Source organism: Parasteatoda tepidariorum, chromosome 11 (assembly GCF_982258835.1).
Source record: "Parasteatoda tepidariorum strain Cologne lab strain chromosome 11, Ptep-v5.0, whole genome shotgun sequence".
NCBI classification, from domain to species: Eukaryota; Metazoa; Arthropoda; class Arachnida; order Araneae; family Theridiidae; genus Parasteatoda; species Parasteatoda tepidariorum.
Window position 1 is genome coordinate 68,451,484 of NC_141765.1, and position 24,388 is coordinate 68,475,871.

General features: G+C 28.1%; 1 protein-coding gene across 2 annotated transcripts in view; it reads right to left on the reverse strand.

The window, feature by feature from the left end:
- Window positions 1–24,388, reverse strand: part of LOC107436447 (uncharacterized) — a 246,518-nt gene that overhangs the window by 34,418 nt on the left and 187,712 nt on the right. For both annotated transcript variants that reach the window (XM_021145057.4, XM_043040071.3), the window contains exon 5: window positions 10,034–10,796. In XM_021145057.4, the coding sequence (XP_021000716.2) occupies window positions 10,034–10,796 (763 nt within the window). The remainder of the gene's footprint in view (window positions 1–10,033; window positions 10,797–24,388) is intronic.

Below are 24,388 nucleotides of genomic sequence, written 5' to 3' on the forward strand. Positions count from 1 at the left end.
AAAGTCTGCTTTTTGACTTTAATATCGTGGGTTTTCTTAATGTGTTAGAGATCCTTAAAACTTTTTTCTAGAACAAATTTTTTAGCTTCAAAAACGAGAAAAGTTCATCAAAAGATTTGTCGTCAGATTATGGTGAATGATTCATCTCCTGAAGGAATAATGTTTGTCGAAAACATTGAGTAACATCAGAATTGAAAAGTATTTCAAAAGAATACTGTTACTTGAAAAATTATTTCAGAAACTTATACAACTGAGGCAGATTTCTTGCTGACTTTTCTGTGGATTAATCTCTTGATGACTTTTTCTTGTTTTCGTAACTTAAGAATTAGGTTGTCTCAAAAGCGTTTCAAGTGCATTGAAGCAGGTAGAGGTTATTTAGACATACAATAAATGGGCATGCAATTCAAATAACATTTTTATGAGTTATTAGATCATTCCTGCAAATTAATAGCAGCACCTTGTCTCAAAATTTCAGGAATTGGATTTGAGCATAGTAAGTCCTGAAAATAATTCGCTTTATTAATATTTAATTATTTTTAAAATTATCTATTTTCTATTTTCATTAATTTAAATTTTTTTTAAGTAAATTCAATTATTATTAAATTAATTGAAATAGGAAAAGTTAAAAGAATTTCGTTTAATTTTTTGTTAGTGATATAAGTTTACAAAACAAAAATAAATTTTGTTTCTCTATAAGTCATTAATGGGTTATGTACCAAATTGGCAATGAAAAAAAATAGAATAAAGTTTTTTTGCCCTCAAACTAATGAGCACCAATGCAATTTAAAAATGCTTAATTAGTTATAGCTTCGTACTTTAAATGCAACAATGACCTGAATAGTCAAAGCCAATAACAGTTTTAAATAATCCTTCAAACAAGAAAAATTGATAAATGAGCAAGACTATATTAAAAAAAAAAAATATTGTAGAAATCAACAATTGAAACAATTGTTGATTTCAATTCTCAACAATTGAATTGTCGAGAAAAATATGCTGGAGAGGAAAAATATATTAATTTTTATTTCTAATTCGTGTTATTTTAATTTACGAAACAATATAGGAGTGGTTTGAATGCATGAACTGTTAATTTTTTTTTCAAAAACGCGAAGAAAACAAAACAAATTAAAAAAGAACAAATATGGGTTAGATTGAAGCTTTAAAGGGTAAATGACTATTTTTTCCAATTTTAATAATTGCATGTACGTGAGCTCTAAATTAAAATTTTTTGTGTCGACTTTATAATTTAACTTCTTATAGTGCTACATAATTTGCAACAACATCAGTAATAATAATAACGCAGAAATTCCTTCTAATAACTTGGACGACAGTAGTGAGCATAAGTCACTGAATTTTAATTTACCTTCCCACACACTTGACATTTATATAAAATAAAAGTTAAATATGAGAAGAAATGTTTTGAACTTGAGTCGTCAATTTTGAAATTGAATTTGAAAGTTAATACGTATTAATGTTAATATTAAAATTTATTATAGGTTTACTCTTATTGAATAATGTTAATATTTAATAAGAATACTGTTCGAACAATAATTATAAGAAAATCTATATAAAGAATGCTTGATTAATTAGCATACATTTCATTTTTATGTAAGACATGTTCGTAATGACGATACATAAAGCGTTTGTTCATTGGTAAAATGTCTAGATTAAAAAGAAAAATTTTATAAATTTTATAATTTTTTTTAATATACATTCTATGGAATATAAAATATTATTCAAATAATAACATTAGTTCCAGATGGTAGGCAATATCGTGTCAAATTTCAAAACTTCCTCCTTTTAAGTTATATGTCGCTTTGAGCAAAAAAATATCCTGTTTACAAGCAGATATTTTCCGCATGAAGAAATATTTGACGATCTTTATTTTCCATCCCTTTTTTATGTACTCAATTGTTTGATTTAATAAAGTGACTCGAACAATGGCGATCTTCTCATTACCAGTATATACGATAGATTATTAAATCGGATAAAAAATAAAGCAAAACAACACACGAGAAAATAAGATTTGTTCTTTTTTCATTGTGGACAATAAGCAAATGAGTATTTTTACAAGCAAAACGTGAGCTTATTAACAGAGCGAAATCCACATAATGCATACTGAAATTCTAATTTATAACATCTATGTTAAGAATATATTGAATAAAATCATTAACCACAAATTAAAATTACGTGTAAATTACTCGGAAGCTTAAATTCTTAATAATGATCTTCGTGCGTATGAACTCTTTGATTATTTCGCGAGAATCTAGTCAATTTCGTTTTTTCCGTTCGTTTTTTTTATAATTTATGAACAAAAAAAAGGTATAATTTAAAGCCAGGAAATGTGATATACGTGATCAAAGTTGGAGAGATAATTAATTTGCCTTTCGATTATTGGGTGCAAATACTGTTCACCAATTTTCTTTTTTTGGAGCAGACATTTAATAAAAACACGAAAAATACAAATAGGCTTCTTTTGCATGGAATAAAATAATACGATCGTAATGTCAAATGATTCGGGTTTCTTTCCCAGAGGCAAGCACGAAGAACGAATAAAAATCAGTTTATTTTTATTCCATGCCTTCCGTAATAATTATAATTATAGACTTCCAATGGTAATCTGAACTTTTCTAATTCATCTCAACTTTGAAAGTATTATTCATGACAATAGTTTAGTAGACGAATTATTCAATAAATAATGAATAAACATTTTAGAGGGAGAAATAAGGGTGAACAGGTAGTTATTCTGCTTCATAAGAAGGATCGAAAAAGTACTTCCAGTTAAGTTGTGGTCATTTTTTATCGATTCCATTATTCCTTTTTGAAAAGAGATACAATATATAAAGGATATGCAATAAGTTCTCATATAATTTCAAACAAAAAATTTCGAGGCGTGGTAAAAAGTATTTTGTTTCAATTTCTGTAAAAGAAACAACGTTATTCAATAGATTATGATCCAGAGAGCATAAGGTTATTCAGCGTTTGACAGAAAATTAATCAAATTATCTCTGCACTAGTGTTAGATAATGTTTGCAGTAAGTAAATGAGCACAATCTTGCTGTTTTTCTTCGCCACCTAAGCTGAGTTTTCCAAAATCCAACCGAATGAAAGTGTTCCTACTTTGAAAAAGTTCTCCAAACCATTAATGATGATACGTTTTGAAATCTAGGCACTATTTTTTTTATTTTTATATTATTGTTTGGTGTAGCGAATCGCAAAGAAGCACATTCGGTAATTTCGAGGATTAAGAAATTGCCACCGAACCAAATGTTTATCCTCCAAGAAAAAATTAACTCACTTCCATCATGTCGTAAGAAAATAGAGTAACGCGCAATAAGATAAAGATTCGGATATTTTAAAGTCTCGAGACAAGAGATTGTTTTATGTGTACTTAGCGATGCAAATATTCTAGTAAAACTTAATGGACACCCTGAAATATACCGTATACAAAATCAGAAATTCAAAGTACTCACTCAAAAACAGATTTAAAAAGTTTTCAATGTCCTTGTAATTAAATTTTTTATAGAATTATTGGAGTAAAAGAAAATTTTAGGTTTAAAAAATGGAATTTATCGGTTTATTAAGTTTTTTTTTCTTCACAAAAATAAGGATTCTCTTAATTAAAACAAATAATGGCACTTATCGTTATAGATTATGTATCGTAATTGTAATTGAATTATTAATAATGAAGAAATATAAGCAAAAGTTTTAAGGCATTTAATTTAAAGTAACAACATTATAAAGCAGTCGTGCAGTTGATTAGAAGTAACGCTTGATACACATCGATAATAGTTTTTTTAAATAATCATTTATCGATAGTTATGATTTAAATAATCATTTTGAGACGAAAATGCAAGGATGGGAAAGAATGCTGTGTGTATGTTTGATTAGTAAATTAATTTTATTTCAAGAAATATTATACATATGTATCGTAAATTTATGACCCTTGTTTTTTATATTTATCGTAAAAGTAACTTTACTGATTCATATGTGTATTATATATTACTGGTAGTATTATAAATTTAAGAGTTATTGAATAACAAACCTGGTGACGGTTACATTGCACCAAGTAGAGTAAACGAGCATTCTAGGGTTTCGTTACACCAGCAACAAAATCCTAGGTTTCGGTGTAGTGGAACACTTAGTGAAACACCAGTTAGGTGTAAAGTAATTGTCACCATTTTTAGCTTTCAGATACACGAAAATTATTTACAGTGTAGATTCACCAGGATAATTAAATATTGAATTTATTAGTAAATAATCAGTCATATTTACATTTTTAAATAATTACCTTGCCTTCACAAAAATTACAATTATCTCAAAATTGATACTTTTCTTTTCTTGAAGCAAATAAATTCATAAAAAAATAATTGAATAAACGGATATTAAAATAGATAGCATTCATATATTTAAAAAGGACATCAGGGACATTATATAAATATCCTATTTACTTATTTCTGTGATCGTTAGTTTTTTCTCTTAATAGCAAAATGAACAAAATGAAAATTTTCGTATAACAAAATAAGAATTTTATTAATAATTTATAAGAATATTCAGAGTTTATTAAGAAGTGAATAGTAGAGCTAGGCTATATATCATTTAGTATCAACATTTTCTAAGCATTTCGATAACGACATTAAAAAGTATTATAACGATATAGCATGAATAACTTATCTCTAGAAAAATGTATATCAAACAACAATAATCGACAACAATAATATCTTGATTATTATTGATAATGATGAATATCAATTTCGATAATGCCCCAAGTGTCATCTATAACATAACTATCAGATATAATCATTATCCTTGTAGACTATGATTAAAACCGCAAGTACTATTTAAAACGATAAAAATCGAATACGAAAATTTCGTGAAAGTTGATAAATTTCATTTGGATAAAGAAAGTATTGACGAATAAAAATTTAAGGTAAATTAGTGAAATTGCAAAATATTGCAATACATTGGAAAATATCAATATTTCCTAACAATAAATCACGATTCTAATAATTACAACCACTTGTGCATGGAATAAATTATAAGGGAATATCATAATTTTCAGTTATCTTCAGAAATATCTAAAGCTAAAATTTAACATTTTGCTGAAGTTAAAATGTAGTTTGCAATGTTTATTATTATAAATGTATTTTGGTTAAATTAATTTAAGACAATGTGTATACGTTTCTATATTTATTGATACTCAAAGATACAAAAAAAAAAAAAAAAAAAACTAAATACTGATGCTAAAAAAAAATAAATTAAAATGGACTAAAAATCTATTTAGCGAGAAGGATTTAAAATATTAAACTTCGATGACTGAACATAAAATGTAGGATTAGAGTCGAACTCATATCGGTACATATTCGACATTAAATCTGAGCCTGAGAAAATATAATATATATGTCAAGTAAAGGACGAAATTCGCAATCGCTACTTGATATTTGGGGGACTAAAATCTATAACTATCCTAAAGAATAAGAGTAATCATAATAAGACCCAATTTTTACATAATTAGTTTAAAAAAAAGTAATTTGAGGGCTTTTTTAAAAGACCAAGATACGAATAAATGTGATTGATTCTGTTGAACTCTCTACAGATGCACTATTGATATGTTTAGGGGAGTTTTAATAGTATTATGCTTTAAATAATCACGTTAATAATTTCGCTCACTGACACAATGCTAATGAGTATCAATGATCCCAAAGATCTGCTATCGATATTTTATGTAACATTAGGATATCTATTATTGACCTCATTTGTTGGGGGTACGTGCCCTATTTATTGGCATTCAAGGTCATTTCAACCGGACCCAACTGCCACTCCCTTTAATTAATACTGACTCTTAAAATGTAGGGTGGATAGAGTTGACCTAGAACATCCATTGATGTTTCAGGAAAGCTTGAGGCCATAGAAGTGTGCGCCGTGAAAGAAAATGCCACTTAGATTTGTATCATGTTCTAGCTACTGCAAGAAAATTAAATAAACTTAGATAAGCCGGTCAAAAGATAGAATCAAAAATACGGATCAGCCTTGGGTCATAGTACCTCTTAGATGGAACTGGAACTGTCGTCAAAATGCAAAGCTCGAGATATGTAAACACATACCTCCAAGTAATCATTACTTTTCTTCAAGTAATTGATTCTTAAAATAACTTTTTCATGACACCTGTCTCAGTTAAAGAACATAAAACCATCACTTGAAGAATTCTTAATTTGATTTTTCGCGGGACAATACTTCATTTAATCTTTCATTCGGTTTATAGAACAGAAATATAAATGTTTCTATCATGCTATATTTATGATTAGATTTTAATTTTTTTTGTCATTTTGAATCCGCAATCAATCTGCATTCTTATTCCATGGCATTTAGGAGTTTAAAATTATAACCTTGAACTAACAAGAATAAAGGAGCATAACGTTTCGCCTTTTTTTTTTTCTTCTTCTGAATGATATGAATTTTTATTTGCGTTATGAGAAAGAGAAACCACGATAAACTCTAAAGGTTATTGGGCAATTCCATATGTGACGGAATGACATTTTGACTTGCATGATGACAATTAATTGAAGTTTCTATGCATCTAATTTCAAATAAACATGATTTTTTCTCATGCATATCATTATTATTGGTATAATGTGATTCATAAACTAAAAAAAAAGAATTTTGTATTTTTTTTATTTTTAATTTTATGAACTTTTTACTTGTGTGACGGAATGACATTTTGGCAACCAAGTTTTCGGCATGCCGCTTAGAACTGGTAGTTTCTGTGAATTTTGCAACTATTATTTTCCTGAACTATTTTTTACTTTTAGTATAATGTGTAAGCAATGTAAATTGTGAATTTGGAAAATTAACCTCAGGTTGGCTAGCAGTTATTAACATCTATTTGCTGTGACGGAATGACCGTGACGGAATGACAAAAAGTTTAGTGGAAGAAAGTCTTCATTTAAAAAATGTTTTATTAATATGTAAATGATAAACAGAATGTAACAGATAAACAGAATTAATATTTACGTAAGAATCAGTTAAAATTTCAACAATTTGAAAATTAGGTTGTCTCAGAAGAGGTTTTATATCTAACTTGCCAATGTCACATCTTATCTTCGTTCTCAGGAAATTTATGCATAAATCAATTTTTGTCCCATGTTCTTTAAATACTTTAACATCTAAATCGTCTTTGTTTATCAAAGTAATTTGCGCTGCATATAAATGTGCCTTCTTTTTTTTAGCAGTATGGGACAATGATTAAAGAGCCGACCGCATACTCCTCAATCATATTTTCCATTTCCTCTTCAAAACAGTGGCTTTTCAAATCATACACTTGGTTTTGGTTAAAATTAGAAAGCATTCCAATTTTGATGATTCGCTTCTCAACTACATGAGCATCTAGTGCAGGTCTCTTGTTCCTGGCAATGCTAATGTAGCAAGTGTCTAGCAGAAGTCATTCTCTTTTACCCTCTCTTAAATAGAATAGCTGGACAAAAACAAAACTTCAACGATTTGTTGATTCGCCTTTATGAAATCATAAAATTCTTTTACATATTATGTGCCGTTTTACAGCAGCCAACATCTTGTTTGGCCTTTTAGAACAACATCACAATTACATGGTATTTATAGGTGCATGTGCTGTGAGGCATTAATGAAATACACTTAACAAAAATGAGAATAAGAACAAAAATGAGATAAGACACACTTTACATCAATATATGCTTCTTTATGAAAAGCCTCTTTTAAGGCCATAAGTATATATTGCATCTGCACTCTTCGTTACTCTGTCAGTGTTTCGTTACTCTGTCATAAAGACTGAATTAATTTTTTTATCTCTATTGGTGATTTTGGAAGTGAGTGTACAATTTTTTTATGGCTTTACCAAGACTCTGCAGGAATTTGTATAGGGAATTTAAATTATTTGTATGTGAAGAGATTGGTAGAATTTGATTTTTTCTTTGTTTACACAATCTCTGCACAACAGCGTTTGTACTTCTGAGTTTTTTAAGTCCAACTTTTGTCGCGGAAGCTTTCTTCTCTGCCTTTCTTTCTCTGTTTTTTTTTCTTCATCATATCATGGGGATCTTGGTCTTTTTCAACATTTTATCTGTCTTTCAACAGCTGTTTTAGCCATTAAGTTAATTGAAAAAAAAATAATTCCCTAGTTTTTGACTAAGCTTCTCAAGGACTCGTTTTGTCATTCCATCGCCGAAGATGTGTCATTCCGTCACGCTAGTTATTGGAAGTTAATAATCAAATGCATAGAATTTTACAATTCCTCATTGATTCTTATGCCACATCTGCTTTATATTCCAAAATATACACATTTTCATTCAAAAACGCAGTTGCAATTTAAAAAAATATACTAAAACATGTGACGGAATGACACAAAAAAAAAGTTACTTTTATTTAATATATTAAACTTAAAATGACTTAAAGGCTAGGTTTTAAATGTTTAAATTTTGTACTATATGCATATTTTTTTCAAAATATTGCAAAAGAAAGATACATTTCTTTTATTTTATAAGTATTTTTCAAGAAAACAATTTGAGCACAAATGTGAAGAATTCACTTGTCAGCCATGTGATTACTTTAGAATGCTGCCAGATTCAAAAAACTTGAAATTATCAAAAATTAAACAGTAATATGTAGACTTTGGCTATTTTTGAACATATTTTTAAAATTAAAATATGCAATTTATAAAAAAAAAAATTCACTGAAAAGTTGACACTTTCGTGGAATTGCCCTATTAAGATAATTTTTTTTTTTTAAAAAATCTAGTATACGCTTAATAACTTAGCTTGCATTCGCAACACTATGACAGAACATAAATGCAATAATTATTGGGTGCTACAAAATTCTCAGCATTTTTTAAACTTTAAATTATGAAAACTATTTTTTTAAAATTATATACATACAATGAAAACGTTTTTTTTCTAAACTTGGTAATTTTTATTTTTTCTCTATATTTCGTTAATAAAGAATGAAATATTCGGTCTTACCCTTAATAGAATTCTACTGTATGAAAAGACTGAAAAGAATTTCTACGACTTAGAATAATAGAAAACCTTACAATTTTAAGCTTATTGAATTGTATAGATAAAACTATATTAACAGAGTGGGTCAGTCAGTAGTTTCTTTTTAAAATGCGATAAATTAAGCACAAATTATGTTAGCAACAGCAAGACTTCCAATTATTTATGAAATACTACTTTATTCAAGTGGTTGTTCTGGCTAATTCGTGCATTTCCGATGTTTCATGATTTTATTTCGCAGTTAAATCCTGTAGTATTGTGCTTAGTGGACCGAATCGTTTGAAAATAAGATTATCCCCCATGGCATCATAAGAAATAGTCTAATAACGTCAAACTAGAGTTGCGTAGATGCGAAATGACATCCTCAAAAAATTCTGATCTCAGAAATACCGAATGGTCGATTGTGAGATAAAAGGTGTGACCTATCACATCGTCTGGCTGAAACTAAATATTGTGCAAGCCAATATCTTCGATTTATGGTTGCAAAAAATCTTTACCATCATTCTGTAGCAATAACATTCGCGTTCACTGACACACATCAAAGGTTGTGTAAATCCTTAAATTCAATTTCTGGCCACAAAAATGATAAAATTACTCTATAGCTATAATTACTAATGAGATGCTAAATCATACTTAGTTGACTGTAACAGTGCTATGGTAAAACTATTTTCAGTTGGACACACTGAGTGTGAGTATTTCATTTTCTGCTCACTAGCACGCTTGTTTTCACGAACTTTAATTCGCGTACTGTATTTAATCTGCTTAGGTGATTAATTTAGATCGAAATTTCTTTTCAAAATTTGCATTGTTTCGGCAACACAGCACTCATTTCGCAAGTTGATAAAGTTTTCAACGTTGATCAAGCTTTATTTTGAACATAACGGAAATCTGATACTGTGTGCTTATAAACATTTCCAGTATTAAACAGCAGTAAAAAATTCTGATTTAAAAAGAAACTGCTAGATGGCCCACTTCTTAATTAATCTATAGCATTAAAAATTGAAAATCAGACTCACCTCAGCATATTCACTACAGGTTTCAACTGAAGATACAAATTTTACTACATCATCTACTGTCCAATGAGAAAGATCACTAGCTTCAGACTGTGATGAACATGATTTTTCAACACAAAGTGAGACACAACGCGATCGTTGATCAGAGTTTTGAATTTTAGGTGAAGTCCTAGAAGAAGATGTAGGAGATGCATGCATACGTTTGTCTAACAAAGACATCCATGAAGGTTTTGTACCACTAGCAGGTAGTGTCCTAATACTTCCATGTCCATCATTGCCACTAGAAATTGATGTTTCTGTTTCAGAGTGAAAAAAGTCCCGACAGTTTCTTAAATCACGCACACTGCCGGCTTCAAATTTTGGTCTTTTAAGAGCAGTTCCACCAACAGTTAAATCTAAAGGATCTAGTCGACTTTCACCGTCCGCACTTCTTTTTACAGCTCCTTTTAAATAGTTTTCCAATTGTGAGGCACTTTGAGCACTAGCAGTTCGAACTAGATTTAATAGTGTTTGAGAGGATGAGAAATCAGAAATACTGCCACTACTTAGCACTGGATTGCTGCTGTTGACGTTATTGTTGTTACTGTTTCTAGTCTCAGCTGGTGTTGGTGAGCTTTGATTGTCTAATTTCCTATTTAACCCTGTTGTTAAACTACTCCCATTTCCATCAGAGTCCACATTTCTTACAAGAAAAGGCGATCCTGACTTATAAGAAAATGATGAGTCAAATCCCCGGACAATACCATTGCTTTGTGGTGTTGGAAAACTAGAAAGAGAAATGTACACCTATAGTTAATGCTATTTTTTTTTTAAAAAAAAACACAATAAATAAAAATATTGGAAAAAAGGATTTGGATAATGCCAACAGAAATATTAGATATGATAATAATAATTTTTTTTGCTCTTATTTAAATAACGTAAGCAAATACATTATAAACTTCTCTCAAAAGATGCACAAGAATTAAAAATAAATACTTTCAGATGGACACTAATCATCACATTCATGTAAAATTACAGAATTTTTAACTGTGCAGTTTAGCATAAAATGTCCTGGTAAAGTGCAATAAATAGTTCTGTTAGCAGTAAAACTATGGGTCAAACTTGTGGTGGCTAAATATACATATACGATGCAAAACAATATTATGCATGGAACAATAACACATTTTTCTGATTTCTTAAGCTTTCATTAGTTTGTTTAACTGCTTTCTGAATAATAAAGAAAAAAGCCGGTCAAAGTCAGTACTTTTTCCTGAAGTTTTAATAACACTTAAAGACTTAAAAACAAGAAAATATTAGGTGCATCCTTAATTTTCCCTTAAATTCTTCTTGGAAATAATGATAAAAAAATACCTATCCAGCTCTTATATTTTTACTGTTTATTTATTATGGATTGTTTAAACATTTCATACTTCAGAAATAATGTTATTTAAGAATAATTAAAACGATAACAAGAGCTGTACGGACATATATAATTTTAACACATTATTAATAAGTCAACAGATTTTTGTTTCCTACATTAGAGATTTACTTTAAGAAGATGAAAAGATAGCGTTACTTCACGTAATCTGCAAATAATGCTAAAAAAAAAGCATTTATATAGCATTTTAGGATTAGAAAAGAAAAGATAAATAAAATTTTATTCTGAATAAAGGGAAAATAATTTCTCTTATTTACTCAAAGCTGTTTTTATTCACGTTATTAAGAATAAGAAAATAGAAGAGAAAAATGTATCCGATGAATATGGAAAGCTATTAAATCTCAGTTGCACGGAGTAGTTAAAATAAGTACCACAAAAAAAAGAAGAAAAAATTCTCGCGATGCGAAGTAAAAATTACCCAACCCATAAAAATCAACATACATAAATATAAAGCCAAACGAAACAGAATTGGTTCGAAAATAATGAGATCATTTATGGCGAAGAATTCTTTCTTATTGAACAAGTCTAATAAGAGCGGTTTTCCAAAAAACTGTAAGATGAGAGTTTTTTCGAAACATATTGCTTCACTTTTAGGAGATCTTAATTGAAGAAAAATGTCTTTTAACCTTCGTTGCTTCATTTGAACTTAATTAGATGTACTCTTTGCTCTTGATGCAGAAAGCCTTTAGGCCAGCAATGGTTGTCGCTATTTTAGAATGCCTCACGTAGTCTTGGGAGTGGCAGATCAGGGTCGTGACTCGACCTGTAGTGACCTCGGCCCAAGCAAGAATTCAAATTTCGCCTTTAACTGCCGAAGTCTTACGCCTGACAAAGGTATCAGTGTAATTATTTTGTGGATATTACTAGGGTCTAGAGGCGGCAACACAGTGGCGATCCTTAGTGGGAGGGGCACGTTGGGGTTACACTTAAATGACAGCCTACGTACAGACAAATTATGCTCCAGGAAAAAGAGAGGTGGAGTGAATTGACTACGAAATGTAGATTCATGAACAGCTTTCCAAAGAAGGTAATGTGTCTAACAGACGATGAGAATGTTTATATGTTTGTCAGCTGTTATGAAGTGAAAAGGCGAAGAGTTAACATTGAACTTTAACGAAGGTATCAAATAAAATGATTCTCCGGAAGAAAAGGCACTAGACGAGGATTGAACAGTGAAAGTTAACACTTTACCTTAGGTAATTTGAAAGTTAACCACAATGCTAATAATCAATCTACAATGTTTATAAATTAGTTTTTATTAAATTAAGTCTATACTTTTATATTTTACATATTTCTTTACAATAATAATCAAAGTAATAATAAAATTCAAGGATATGAATAGATAATAATATATATACTATATATATATATACATATATATATATATATATATATATTTCTAAATAGTTTTGTTAAGAAATTAAAACTCCATGTCTAAACCACGAAAATATGAAAAGTTATGCTTAAGATAAACCCATTTAAAGTACTATTTAGTTTTCAGTTACTGCACTATAAATGAAATAAAGGCACATTTGCATAATCTAGGCTACATAAGTGTGCCATTCACATCCGTGTTTTTGGCATAGTGTAGTTTACCAAGAGACGCGACTAAAAAGCAAAATTACCCAATTTGCAGATTCATTGATATCGGTTTGGTGCAAGTGATGCATTTTTATGAAAATATTGGAAATACAATCATAGAAATAAAATATGAAATTATAATCAGGTATCTCTTAGATTTTTCCAATCAGAGTTAAAAATTTTGAACTGTGTTAAACCACAATATCGTTTAAACTGAATGTAACTTTAATACAGTGCAAAGTTGAACCGTCTGCTGTCACTTTTTGAAATTAATCCAACCTAAAAAGTTAAATTTGATACCTCATTAAACAAAATTTATTAAATTTTAATTACAGTGTGGTACAGATATTAAGTTTTTGACAAGTTTCATGAGAGTGTGTCTACAATTTTTTTAAAAAAGGACACAGATTTAAAGTAAAATGCTAACGTGTTCAAAAATTATATAAAAGTTAAATAAAATGAGGTAATATATAACATTTTATGTAGTCTTTGTCAAGTTTCTTAGTAAATATCATGACAGTTGTCTTTAGAAAAAAGTTTTTTTATTTTTTATTTCTAAGTTTGTCATATGACATTGTTTTGCCTTTGTCATAGACTATATTAGTAAATTTTTGCCATCCTTTCTTAATATTATTCTATTGATATCTTATTTTTATCCCAAATTAAAACTAAAAGTAGTATTATTTAATTATAAAGTAATCCTGACAAGTTTTGAATTGTATAGCAGAAAGTAAATGATTGTTCAAGGATAGAAAATCATGCAAATTATTTGTATTTCTGAACAAAATATATCTTACCAACGTAGTAATCTAACCGCTCATATTAATTATAAATTGAAATGTTTTGAAATTCTAATGTGTTTTATAATCATTCTACTTTATTAAAGACTATGAGGATCGCAAAAATATTCCCTAATTAATAATAATAATAAAAAACAAAATTCATAATGTTCGAAGAAGTATTTTTAGAAGTATTAGAAGTATTTCTGAATTATATGAGTGATATTTTCCTCTCTAAAGTAATAATGGACTTTTAATTATAGTATATAAGACATTGAATATAAGTGATTAGCATTGTAATTGTGAAAAAAAACAAAAAAAATTTATATTAAAAACTTGTATATTTCTTGTACTCTTTTATTGTTAATTTCGATTCATTTCCGTTTATAAATTTCGACTAAAAGTTTTCATGAAAGGAATTTTAGCCAATGAATAAAATTTTTTTGAAATTTTTTTTAAATCTCTCATTAAAACATAAAAGCACTTAAAAAAGAAAGCATAAAAGCATAATTTGTAAAAGAAAATAGTAATTGCAGACTGAATTGAATTTCTCTCAATAATCTGATGTATCTATACAAAGAGAAGAATAAAAGATTGCAATGATTAAGTTTGTTTAGAAAAAATGCAAAAACTAACAGTCCTATACAAATATATTTAATTATGATAGCTTTATCTAAAATAATAAATAAAGACATTTAATGAATTTATATAAGATGCTGCTTACAAGAAATTGTGTATAAATTGTTCCACTGAAAAGAATCTAAAAAGTAGAATGCAAAAGCTTGAAAAATTAAAATTTATTTTTAGTGCAGCCCAAAACCCGACGACAATTTAAGAAACGCATGACGCCTTTCAATAAAATAAATATATGGGCATAATAAATACGACTTAATGAAAAAAACTTGCTTATTTCTAGTTCTTTCAGTGATAAACTTGATTATTTTCAGTTTATAAATTCTGACTTAAAGTTGTAACATGTCACGGAAAGAAATTAAATCATAAAATTAACATTTTCCACCCTTTAAGGTAAATCATTAAATGCAAAAACAAAATTTCTTTCAATGCACAATCATACTTTATGTTACCTTCGATAAAAAAAATCTAAGCAAGTTTTAAGACTAAATAATACATTTTATGGTTTTAATGAGCTAAATAATTTGCAGGTTATGCTTTGGAATTAGAAAAAAAACACGTAACATCTTAATGATAAAACATTTTTTTCGCAAATCCAGTTTGTCCATACAAATTCGCATAAAATGGAAGAAAAGTTAATACTTTTATGATTATTCTACAAAAAAATCAATGAACGGGTTTATAAAGCCTTTTCAGACCATTTAAAAAGTACCTTTTTTCAGAACTTATTTACGACTTTTAGCTTTAGCATGTTTAAAGAGCTATTAAATTGCATTTATTACAACAGCATTCATGTATCCAATAGCCTTAATAATACAGTTTTGTTAAGACTCGTTCAAACAATGAGAGATAATTGCTGTAACCTATGTGATCCCGATTCGTTTCAATTGAACCACAAGCGAAATTCACTGAACGGTATTGACTGTTGTTGGCAAACATTGAATAGAATGTAGAAAACTTTTTGAAAATGTTTCAGTTCATTTTGAGTTTGACCCGTGCTTTTAACAGTAATGATATGAAATGTTGACACAAGGCGAGGCTATCATTCGCACTTACAATTAGATCAGACTTTATCAAAAGGAAAATAGTTCTATCCTGTTTACTTTTTGCGGAAACTCTTTTCCTACAAGACACTTTTATCATACATGAAATTTTTTTATTTGCTTGAAAACAAAGCTATCAGTGAGAAGTTTTGTTTTTAGTCTTTAATGAAGGTGAAAATGGAAATAGAACATTTTAACTTACCGTAGACGTAAAGGAAATATATTAGTTGTTTAAAATAAAGCAATAATATTAAGATCTAAAAAAAGAAAAGAAAAACTGTCTGTTATTTTTAAGATTATAGTTATAAATCGGGTCTTACAATTTTCAGTTTTTTTAAAACAAATATTTAGAGGAAAAAGAACGACATTTCTTCTGAAAATACAGTATTAAAGCTAAGAATTGAACGCGTCAGTATTGCGCAATCTGAGATTTATTTTTAGAAATCAGAGATTTATTTTTGGAAAAGACGATGGTTTCTCTTGTTGGTAAAAAGAAAGCTCTAAGCAAAAAAAAGTTGTAATCACAATTTTTAAGTATTTCAATATGAAATTGCAGATGTATTTTTAATGTTAGCTTGAAACACTATGAGGGTATCATTGGCAAAGTTAAAGAATGTATTTTTCTTTCTTTTTTTTAAAAATAAATGACAACATAATATATCATATTTATAATTGAAATACAATACAAAAGGTTTCAACAGAGTTTATAAAATCTCATTTAATGTATTGAGACATTTAAAAAATTATGAAAGGAATATTTTAAAACTTTTTTCTCTGAAAAAGAAGTTGTTTCGACAGGTATGTATTGTGATTTTCCATTTAATTTCTTCGAATGATTTCTGAGCGGAATGAAGTTGCGAATGAATTGTTTTCTATAAAAAAAAAATTCAATTTTAGCATTTTAATTTATTAAATTTTTTTCATACGTAGATTTAAAAACAATAGTATTCTACTGACTTCTATTGTTCACAATTCTAAAAAGGATATTAAGAGTGGAGACATTAAGAAATAACACTAATTATAAATTGAATTGTTTTCTGTAAGAAAAATTCAATTTCAGTATTTTAATTTATTAAAATTTTCCCATAAGTAGATTTAAAAATAATAGTATTCCACTGACTTCCATTGTTCACTATTCTAAAAAGGAAATTAATAGTGGAGACATTAAGAAATAACACTAATTATAAATTCAATCTTTGTTTAATGCTTTGAAACCCAATCTCAACCAAATTGTTTCATTTCTACATCACTGTTTTTTATGATTAAAAAACTTAAGAATGAAATCTATACAAAAAAAAAAGAAAAAAATCTTCATATAAAAATTTCCCCCACTGGTGTATTGTGACCTCAGTAATAGCCGGCAGTTTCTTGCGGATGTTACAGGTCAATGTATGAACCTTAGTTCACCATCTGAAGCTTAGGATGAAGGGTGGGGCACTTATCTTTCATTCCCCACCCATGGAAGATAATATAAAGACTTATAGATTTAGAGAATGAATATAGCTTTTTCATATGACTATTAAAGTGCGGTGAAAAACCCTGTGATTTTCTTTTACCGATAGATAAATTGCCCTTTTATCATTTAGGGACTTGTCACTTGGATTGAATCACCGAGAATGAACGTTATCACACTTTTCAACAAGAATGGAAAGGTTTTTATAATACATTTTATATTTCATTTAGCTCTTGAAAGGGGTTAAAAGAAGCTTAACACTAGGTTATAGATTAAATCATTTTCCTCCAAAGTCACTATTTTGGAAAAGAAATAATTTGTTTTTACAAATTTTTTTTTTATTTGTTTGAGTCTTTATGAAAATTATAGTAAACCCAAAACTACATATAGAATGGCAATTTAATGGTTATTTAAAATAAACATAATACAATAAAAATCGATATATATCTTTACGAAAATATCTTTCTGAAAATTATAGTAAAACCCAAAACTACATATAGAATGGTAACCCCGCTTATTTAAAATAAACATAATACTATAAAACGCGATATATATCTTTACGAAAATATCTTTATGGAAATTGTTGTAAAACCCAAAACTATATATAGAATGGTAACCCCGCTTATTTAAAATAAACATAATACTATAAAAAGTGATATATATCTTTACGAAAATATCTTTATGAAAATTATAGTAAAACCCAAAAACTACATATAGAATGCCCGCTTATTTAAAATAAACATAACACTATAAAAAGCGATATATATCTTTACGAAAATATCTTTATGAAAATTATAGTAAAACCCAAAACTACATATAGAATGGTAACCCCGCTTATTTAAAATAAACATAATATTATAAAAAGCGATATATATCTTTACGAAAATATCTTTATGAAAATTATAGTAAAACCCAAAACTACATATAGAATGGTAATCCCGCTTATTTAAAATAAACATAATACTATAAAAAGCGAGTATCAATAGTCAGTATGTAAATTCAACATTACTACCGTTAAGATATTACTATAAATACTAGTAGGTAAAATTCCATATGAAATATAAATCACCCTCTACGGGCAGTTAAAGAATTTTTGAAGAATTCTTTAACTGCCGGTTGTACAGTAACTTCAGTTTTTTTTTAATTAAAAATTTTGATGTGATGTTTTAACTGAGTCGATAAAGAAACTTTATGAAGCTGGCAGAATAAAATTATTATAACGTGAATATATTTTGATTTTGTTTAAGTAAATGAAATAGTCTCACCAATCGGGATTTTCATGAATTACGTGCTTAAAATACACCTTTTCCTTAATGAACTGTTTTGAGAAAACTTTTAATATATTTCAATGAAAACTAGTTCAGCAGCAATTAAGTAATTCAAAGTTAGTTATTAAATTAATTTCTCAACAATAGCTTAAAAATTAAAGAAAGGTATTTTTAAAAAATCTGTTAAGAAAACTTTTAATATCCTTCAATGAAATTCGATTAAAAATTCGAAATTTTTGTTTTAATTGGTCAATAGATTTTAAAACAAAATCTAGGACTGAATAAAGAAGACTTTTAATATCCTTGTAAGTAACTGAATTTAGAAATAGTTAAAAAAATAAATTGATATCAATTGAAAAAAGGGAATTTGCATTGAGAGGAATTCTATTAGTTGTAATTTGAAAAAAGGTAACTAGCAGTTTGAAACTTTGCATTAAAACTGTTTAATGTGTATTTTAAAAACAAATTAAATAAACCTATCGGAAAAGATGTAGTTTTAAATCCGCAAATTTTAGTTTTAATTACATTTTAACGATTTAAATAATTATAATTAAATATTTAAAAAGTTTAATATTCAATGTAAACTTCCTTAATGAATAATTTTTTGCAGAGAGAAAATGACCTATTTTTTTTCTTCAGTTATCTAATGTTGAAAGTGTAAATATAGCACGCAAAAAATAATATAGTACACTGCATTTAAATGTAATACGTACTAATTTATACATTTCAGCTTATTATGATGATTTTTTCCTTTTATGGATAGCGAAGTGCCTCATAGCTCAAGGATATGAGGCTAAATAATGTTTTATTTATCCATTTTTTTATCGTAACAACTCTGCAACTAAGGTTGGGCGAAAAACAAAAGAAAATTACTTATCAGGTGGGAAGATGTTAATACAGGAAAGGTCAGAACTCAAAGATGATCCTCTAATTACGAGTTACATTAATTTTTTTTCTCTCTGTTGTTAACACGCTTTTATTATATTTGTTATGTGTCTTATAACAAAAGGTTCACGAAGGCTTTAATAACATTAATTTGCATTTTATGCATACCGTATAAAGGTTTTAAAAAAGGTAACATTCCTTAATGAAGGTAGCATCAAAACAAGAATTTTAAAAAATTAGAAAAGAAAAGTGAATTTTGGCTTTTCAGTTTAATAAGTAACAACAATACTTTGCAAAATGTTTAGAAAATAGTTCATTTAATTACATTTAGTTTATTTAATTACATCGATATCTTAAAGAACAGTGATGAATGAAGTTGTAGTATATCTTATTAAACTATTGAAACATTTTTTTAAAAAAGTAAATAACTTCTTTTAAGTAAAGTTTAGGAATATTAGTTTTGATGAAGTGTTTAGTAGGAAGAATAACCAAATCACAATATCGAATAAAAACAAAAGTTTATTAGGGATTAACACTGAAAAATAACATTCTAGCTTATTCTATTATCAAAACAAGAACAAAATTTTAGATATTTATTACGCAATATTAATTTAAGAAGGCTTTCGTATTAATAATTGAATGCTATCATCAGTTTTTACCGTCATTAATTATTAAATGCAATTTTTTTGCTTCAAAGACGTTCTGTAAATCGAATATTTTCCTTTAATCGAAAAACTACATTATTTAAACTCTTAAAAAAGGTTTTAAAATAATTTAGCAACATTGAAAATTTTCACAGAATTTTACATACTAAACTAAAATTGACAAAAAAATGAGAGATATGGTTTTAATGATAATTTTTTCCTTATTTTTATAAATCAAAATGCTACCATACTTTTTTTTGCAATGCTCAGAGTAAATTAAAGAAAGAACAAATGCATTGTTATGAAGAAATGCTAATGAACAGTTAACAAATCCTTGTACTAAGAATGGAATTTCATTTTAAACGAGTTGCAAGATACATTTAAAAATGGCGCTTTTTTAATTTCTACAAGTTAACAATTTTAAATTCGTAGAATATAAGTTAGTATAGTTAAATTTGAATCAAATTTTTGCAATGAAAAAAAAAGAAAAGAAAACAATTAGTGCAAATCAAATTTTTGCTGGGAAAGATAAAATCAAAGTAACAAAAATATTACAATGAATAACATTATATATATTTTTCTTAAAGCAGAAGCATCTTAAATATTCTAGTTTCATGCATTACTTTTTTAATTACTTAATCAAACCTATAAGACTGTAAGTAAAAATAAAAAAAAGAATAAAAACTGCTTCCGATGAACATAAAGACCTCACATTAGCCACCTACTGAGTTCAAATGCCGTTTCCAGTTCTACTAAAGGAATTTTTCGACTAAGAAATACTTTTTATTTCATCGCAATGTCTTCCTTAAATTCAACGTTTTTACTATTTGTAATTTTTTTCTTATCCCTTTTCTAAGTAAGCACTTATGTTTAAGCTCCTGATGTCATTTTACTATAAAGCTTATTCCTAAAGGACCCCAATTTCTTAAATACTTGAAACCAACATACATTTTTGACAATCTTAAGCCTAAAAATACTTGGTCGAAATAATAGGTTATTTTCTGTGACCTTTATTCTTTCTTTTGGCCAAAGGTCATAAGTTACAAATAGTCAACATAAAGCCAACATTCTTTCTAGAACAATACAAAGCAGATAACACCTAAAGCATTAAAAGGATTTTCTTTTAATTTAAACCTGTACCGGGGTTCGAAATTTAAGGTGCTCTGAGACTACTAAACTTTGACTCGAACCACTATAAAATAAATTATCAGTGGTTCCCTGAACCAGAAATCAATGGTTTTGGTTTTTTGATTTGTTGTTTCATGTTGTGGTTGGTGTTTTTGCCACAAAATACGATATTTTATCATAACATTAGTCATAAAGTTCGTTGCGCCATTGACTAAATGTTCTTAATATTTACCTCTGCCTGTATTGTCATTAGTATCTGATGTGATACAAAGTGTATTTAGTATAAAGCAACCGTTATATTAAATATGCCTGCTTTGTACATGACCGGTCAATATATAGGTTTATGAATTTTACCCATCAACATTGAAAATGATAAAATAAAATGTACAGGGTGATCCAAAATAACCACTACATATATTTTTATAATCCTAATAAGTCAAAAAATATATGCATATAATAGGTTATTGGTATTTTTATTTGATAATTGAGATTTTCATTTGAGGAAAAAAATCGTCATTAAATTATAACGAGCTATTACTGAAGTAGGTGGGGCTGAAAACATCATAATTTGTTTTATTGCCTGAGGAAACAGAGATAATTTAAAAGACAACTCCTATAAGCATATCTAATTTTCTTTCAGCCATTAAATAGGTTTAGATATTTTTAAATGAAAACAATCATCCCATTAAAAATACTTAACCATTAGAATATAAATAAAAAGAATATAAACAATTAGATTATAAACAACAATCTAAACACATAATATGAACGTAATATAATATAGTATAAAGACATTTTTGGCCAATGTGGTTTGACCGGTGTCCAGCTAGTTCGATTTAATGGCCAAACGGTGTTGAATCTATTTTAATGCCCACTTGCATAATCTATTTCAATTTAAATAAGACCCAGGATGATATGGAATATTGCAAAAGTTTTACGCATTGTGTCCAAAGTTCAATTTCATTTTATTCAGTCTAAATAAAATGTCTTAAAGTTCATTTAGTCTGATTAACTTTACTTCCACATTTAATTACAAAATAATAGCTAGTGACATGACACTGATTCTGTGTAAAATTGCCGGTCAACAAAGCGATAAGTTAAATTTAAGTAAAATCTATAGAAAATACAGCAGATCTTAATAAAAGCACATATTGTTGCAACCTATTCTGGTGTATGCATTTTTAAAAAATTCTTAACCAGGAAGTGTTTTGTTATAAACCTACTCTACAACCATCGTTTGTATTAAATTTTGTTCCAAATCGCCGAAGCTCTCGAAATAAAACTAAGCCTTTGTTTGAGCAACTGGTCAGTGATTTGAGATTATTTACTTTCAAATTTCGAGGGCCACAAAAATACTCCTTTTAAACACATTTCTTCCGTGACCAATGTTCACACATGAAATTCGTCACGTCTGTTTCCGAAAGTATGCGCCACCTGTTCTCATTTTTTTTTAACCTCTGTTAAAGATATCATTTGCAAGCATAAGTTTCTAAACCGCTTTGTCACGAAGTTTTCCGAAAAGAGTAAAAATATGATAGTATTTTGTGTTGCAATGGTTTTAAACAAAGCGGTCTCTTTTTACGGTAACTTCAGTCAACCTTTGTTTTATGGTAGATTTGCAAATGCACAAAGCAAACCTAAAAATAAACAGGCTTTTTTCCAAATCAAGTTTTCAGAGTAATTTTAAAAGTAATTTGCTGTCATAGAATAATTTCATAGCTGAGGTTAAAAAACACATCTATTATTTAAATGAAGTCAGTTAAAGAAAAGGTTAAAATTTGACAAAAGTTTTAATTTATGAATCTGTAAAAAAGTTGCTAACTTCAGTTGTTTTTTTTAATTTTGAATTCATTAAAAAACACTTTATATTCAACAATCGAGGTTAATAAAACTGTTTCGTCTAAATGTTTAGTGAAGAAATAGAAATACGTAATCAAATAGTAATTCACGTTATTTACAAAATCAAGTCCATAGTGTTTTTTTAAAGAACCTCCTCATACTTTGAGAAGCGTTTTTAAAACTTTGATTGTTTTTTATTCTGTTTTGCTTACCAGAATCCATATGAAAAGGCTTACAAATGTCACTTAAGAAAAAGTTTAAAAAAATGCTGATACTTATTTTTGATATCACTGAAATATTATGCTTTAATATTAAAATCTTTCGGATTACTGTAAACCATTAATTTTTCTGTTTAGCATCAGCATTTTTGTTATTTAAGTTAGTTAAATTTTCTTTTTTCCTTTTGTTTTTTAAAAATTATGAAGTGAAATCTAATAATGTTTTCTTTTTTGTTGGCGACAAATTTAACTTGAATGACTAGAATATAAATATATTTCGCATTTCATCTTACTTCAACAAGTTATGAGGCATATCCTTTTATCATTTTAAATTTGAAAACAAAAATAACAATGAAGAAGATAGCCTTCATAGTTTCATAATCATTTTAAGTTCAATATAGCGGAAAAAAACAAAACCAATTATTATATTTCAAAAAATTAACTATGATTAATAAATTCATTATTTTGCAATTAATGAGTTTTATCAATAAAAAAGTCATGATTCTAAGCAATTTTTCTCAATGCGCTTTTGATGGAAAACCCTAGGATTCTCACTCAGCCAACAAAATGTTCTGTTATGTTACCTGGCGAAAAATCTTAGAGCTTGTAAAGTTTCATCGGAAAATGACACAAAGAAGCAATTTGATATAAGATATAAATAGTCACCTCTAGAAAAGAGAGGCTTATCACTATATAATTCCAAGCTTTTCAGTATTATTGCGCAATGCGGTTCTGCAATATGCATAGCTTTTGAATGTTTTAAGCAGGTATGCATCTTTTTTCCTTATTTTTTTAAAAAATTGATTAAAAACACATATATGTTGAGTGAAACATTAAAAGTAAAATTTTGTCTGTTATTTTGTATCTATTTTGGTAAGTAGTTAATGCATTAATGTCTGAAGGTCACAAAACCAAAGCATTTTAATTTTAAATATCTACTCGAAGTATAATGATGATGCTTCCAACGACCTCTCCATCAACATTTGTAGAAGTTTGGTCGAAAGCGCGTAAACGTTACCCAGTGGCCGCTAAAGTAATTACGAAGGTATCATTAAAGACGAGGCAGTGGCAGTTTCAGTCGTTTTTCCCACTTCATCAAAGCTCGAGCTTCTTCAAGCGAGCGTGCGTGCAAGTCACTTAATGGGCACGATTTTCCACTTATGCGGCAAAACAGTGGCCTAGCTTCAACTTCTTTACCTGCCTGTCTGTTGGGCGGCTTCCTACCTTTACCAAAAGGGGAAAAATAAATTCTTCCTTCCCTCCTTCATATTCAACTCTTCATCGTCATTTGTTACTCGTTAAGTTTCTCAGCTACATCGTCAAGATAAGTGAAATTATCCGAAGTATATCGTCTGTAAGATCAGATAGTTGCATTAGACTAAACTATTTTCGGAATAATGTTTTGCAACATTAAGTGACGGGATCTTGAAAAACTAATTGGTATATCGTCACAATTGATTTACCAAATCC